Source organism: Sinocyclocheilus anshuiensis, unplaced genomic scaffold, assembly GCF_001515605.1.
Source record: "Sinocyclocheilus anshuiensis isolate Anshui unplaced genomic scaffold, SAMN03320099.WGS_v1.1 scaffold272, whole genome shotgun sequence".
NCBI classification, from domain to species: domain Eukaryota; kingdom Metazoa; phylum Chordata; class Actinopteri; order Cypriniformes; family Cyprinidae; genus Sinocyclocheilus; species Sinocyclocheilus anshuiensis.
The window spans coordinates 1394248-1397979 of NW_015554117.1; the positions used below are offsets into that span (position 1 = coordinate 1394248).

Genomic DNA, 3732 nt, shown 5'->3' on the forward strand with positions numbered 1-3732 from the left:
GCTGACCTCATACGTCATCCGCCCGGAGCTGCTTCCGTGTACAACAGTGAGCGCAAGCTACATTAAAGTGATTATTACGTTTTGAATATGGATATTTTTCTTACAAAAACGCATCGATTCGCTACAGAAGGCCTTTGTTCATCCCCCGGAGCCGTGTGAGACACTTTTTTTTATGGATGGGTGCTTGTTATTTAACTTGGTTTTGAATGATGCATGCAATACCCGCTGAGTGCCATGAAACAGCTTGAAAGATCAAAGACAATTTTTAATATAACTCCGACTGGATTCGTCTGAAAGAAGAAAGTCATATACACCTAGGATGACTTGAGGGTAAGTAATTTATGGGCTAATTTTCATTTTTGGGTGAACTAACCCTTTAATGAAATTTTCCTCGCATTCTGGCAAGGTTTTCTCAAAGTTATAAACAAACGTTCTTCCATTAACGTTAATAGAATGTTCATTCAATGCTATCTGGGCTTTAATAACATTCTCAAAACGTCAGCACAAAAACATTATATCATTCATGGGATGTTTTTTCAGAAACGTTTTAGTTGGATGTTCATCTAACATTTTTTAAATGTTGCGATTTGTTTCAGAACGTTCAGGGTACATTCTCATTCTAAAAATGTTCCCTAGAAATAAACCATTTTAAAAACTGGACGTTTTAACTGTTCAGAGAACTATCAGAAATAACATTTTCATTATTTAATGGGACCGTTAATAAAACATTCTTAGAACATATGTCAGTTGGGTTTCTTGAAAAAGCATGATGTCGAATAGTTCAAAGCATGCAAAAAGTGAACTAATGACTTCACTGAACTAATCTAGCAGTGTTTTGTGAAGTGCATGCACACAGGGAACCCTGTGACATTTCGATACTAATTAAATGTGTGTGTCTCAGGGGGGCATTTCTGTCAGCGTCTAAAAACTTTGTTGAGAAGGACCTGGAGACGTCAGTGGCGGGCCGATCCTTCCTGATCACTGGAGCTAACAGTGGGATCGGGAAAGCCACTGCCATGGCCATCGCCAAGAAAGGTGTGTGTTGGAGAAAAACAGCAGTGGTTGGTAAAATAGAAACTGACCTTGTGGTTCATGGTGTATTTAGGTTCTTCAAATGCTTTCCATGTGTTTATGTGAATACAGTTGCTCTAAAAAGTATTTGGACACAGAAAAATGTTCAGATGTCATTGCATTAGATAACAAAACCCAGAATCTGCAAACAAATTATGCTAGTCCTTTGATTTTCTTTGTTGTAGCTTTACTTTTGCTCTGCATTTATGCATTTTATCTCATTTTATTTATCTGCATTTATGCATTTATCTAAAGCAATGACATTCAGACAGTGTTATTTAAGTCTCCAAACACTTTTTGTGCCGCAGTTTAACCAGTTAACCCTCTTCTTCAAGGTGGTACGATCCACATGGTCTGCAGGAACAAGGACAAGGCGGAAGAAGCCAGAACGGAGATCGTCAAGGACTCTGGAAACAAAGTACGATTGGGATTGTTAGCCTGCAGTTTAATAGTTAAAGGTGCTGATTGTAACACAGCTGGCTGTAGAAGCTTCCACCACTGTGGCACTCTGAGCAAGTCATTTAACCTCAGGTCACACCAGGAGAACTGAACCTGCAGTAGAAATGAGAACGCAGCTGCTTAATGAAGAATAATGTAGTAGTTTGCAAATAAGTTACCATTTTTACAGAAGTCCACTGAATCATTGAAATGACCCATATATTTATCTACACACTGTCTGAAAACAGATTTACATCTGCAACTGTTTCTAAAGCAAGATGTTCTAGTAAAATACGTGACCTTTGGCCTCTGTGTTTGGCTGCAGGAGATCTTCGTGCATATTTTGGATCTGTCCGAAACCAAGAAGGTGTGGGAGTTTGCAGAGTCTTTCAAGAAAAAGTACAAAGCCCTCAATGTCCTGGTGAGGCTTTAAAATTGCATATACACTACTGTTCAAAGGTTTGGAGTCAGTAAGGTTTTTTTTTATTTAGAAATGTATGCTTTTATTCAGCAAGAACATTAAACTGATCAAAAGTGACAGTAAAGACATTTATAATGTTACCAAAGATTTCTATTTCAAATAAACGCTTTCTATTCATCAAAGAATCCTGAAAAAAATGTGTCACAGTTTCCACAAAAATGTGAAGCAGCACAACATTGATGATAATCAGAAATGTTTCTCGAGCAGCAAATCAGCATATTAGAATGATTTCTGAAGATCATGTGACACTGAAGACTGGAGTAATGATGCTGAAAATTCAGCTGCGCATCACAGGAATAAATTACATTTTACAATATATTCACATTGAAAACAGCTATTTTAAAGTGTAATATTTTCACTGTGTTTTTGATCAAATAAATGCAGCCTTGGTGAGTATAAGAGAATTCTTTCAAAAACATGAAAAAAATCTTACTGACCCCAAACTTGAATGGTAGTGCACCTATATTTTGAATGGCATTACCAGCTAATGGAAGTAATGAGAATGTGGTTGGTTCACTGATTTGACTGTGACAGATCAATAACGCCGGCTGTATGATGACTAAGAGGGAGGTGAATGGTGAGGGTTTGGAGAAAAGCTTTGCAAGTAACTCTCTGGGTAAGTGAGCAAACAAAACCAGCTTGATATCGCCTCAGGACTAAAAGTCTTTCCTACTAACTTTATAATAAATAATATCTTTAATACCTTAGATTTCACCTGATGTCTCTGTTGTGTTCCTCAGCCATGTACATCCTCATCAAGAGCCTCATTCCTCTGCTGGAGAAGAGCCCTGACTCCAGAGTGGTGAGTAAACCAGAGGCTGAGAGAGACAGACGGAGGTCAGACGGTCACCATCTCTCTCCTCTCTTTCAGATCACAGTATCATCCGGTGGGATGCTGGTGCAGAAACTGCGAACGGGAAACCTGCAGTCTCAGAGGGGCAGATATGACGGCACTATGGTGTACGCACAGAACAAGGTACATATGTACACATAGAGAGTCCAACATACAGAAACACTTTGCTTTGATGCCATTTGCCAGTTTAAAGGGATAGTTCACCCAAAAATGAAAATTTGATGTTTATCTGCTTACCCCCCGGGCATCCAAGATGTAGGTGACTTTGTTTCTTCAGTAGAACACAAACGAAGATTTTTAACTCCAACTGTTGCAGTCTATCAGTCGTATAATGCATGGCAATGGTAACAAAATCTATGAGAGTAAAAAAAACATGCACAGACAAATCCAAATTAAACCCTGCGGCTCGTGACGACACATTGATGTCCTAAGACACAAAACGATCGGTTTGTGCGAGAAACCGAACAGTATTTATATCATATTTTATCTCTAATACACCACTATGTCCAACTGTCTTTGGGCGCGCGCACGGCATCTGGTGCGTGAGGTGTGTATGCGCTCTGGCGTAGTTTACACAAGCGCCAGAAATGATCTCTCGCGCGTATAGTATACATCACTCATTGTTTACACAGTGCACAGTCATTGTAGGTACGACGGCTAATCAAAATGGTACTTACTTGCTTGCGCTTATCCGGATTGTTCAAACCGACTTAAAACTAAAAGATTACGTTCTCTCGCGCAAACTCATTCGGGAGTGGTGACTTTCCACGTATTCCCAACTTCTGAGCCTGCTCGCCTGAAGTTATGGTTGATTGCTCTTCGGCTGGATATCAACACACACTGACGAGTCGGCTGCCTCCCCCTAATTATCAGCATCACCCCGTCCCTT

At 39.7% G+C, this 3732-nt stretch overlaps 1 protein-coding gene across 2 annotated transcripts in view; it reads left to right on the top strand.

Moving 5' to 3' along the window:
* LOC107669913 (dehydrogenase/reductase SDR family member 12-like) overlaps nucleotides 1–3732 on the top strand; it is a 23292-nt gene that overhangs the window by 4755 nt on the left and 14805 nt on the right. For both annotated transcript variants that reach the window (XR_001632043.1, XM_016462349.1), the window contains exons 2-7: nucleotides 902–1035; nucleotides 1407–1489; nucleotides 1835–1930; nucleotides 2525–2606; nucleotides 2731–2792; nucleotides 2862–2966. Coding sequence is in view for 1 of the 2 variants with exons in the window: in XM_016462349.1 (XP_016317835.1) it covers nucleotides 902–1035; nucleotides 1407–1489; nucleotides 1835–1930; nucleotides 2525–2606; nucleotides 2731–2792; nucleotides 2862–2966 (562 nt within the window). In the remaining variant the exon portion in view is untranslated. The remainder of the gene's footprint in view (nucleotides 1–901; nucleotides 1036–1406; nucleotides 1490–1834; nucleotides 1931–2524; nucleotides 2607–2730; nucleotides 2793–2861; nucleotides 2967–3732) is intronic.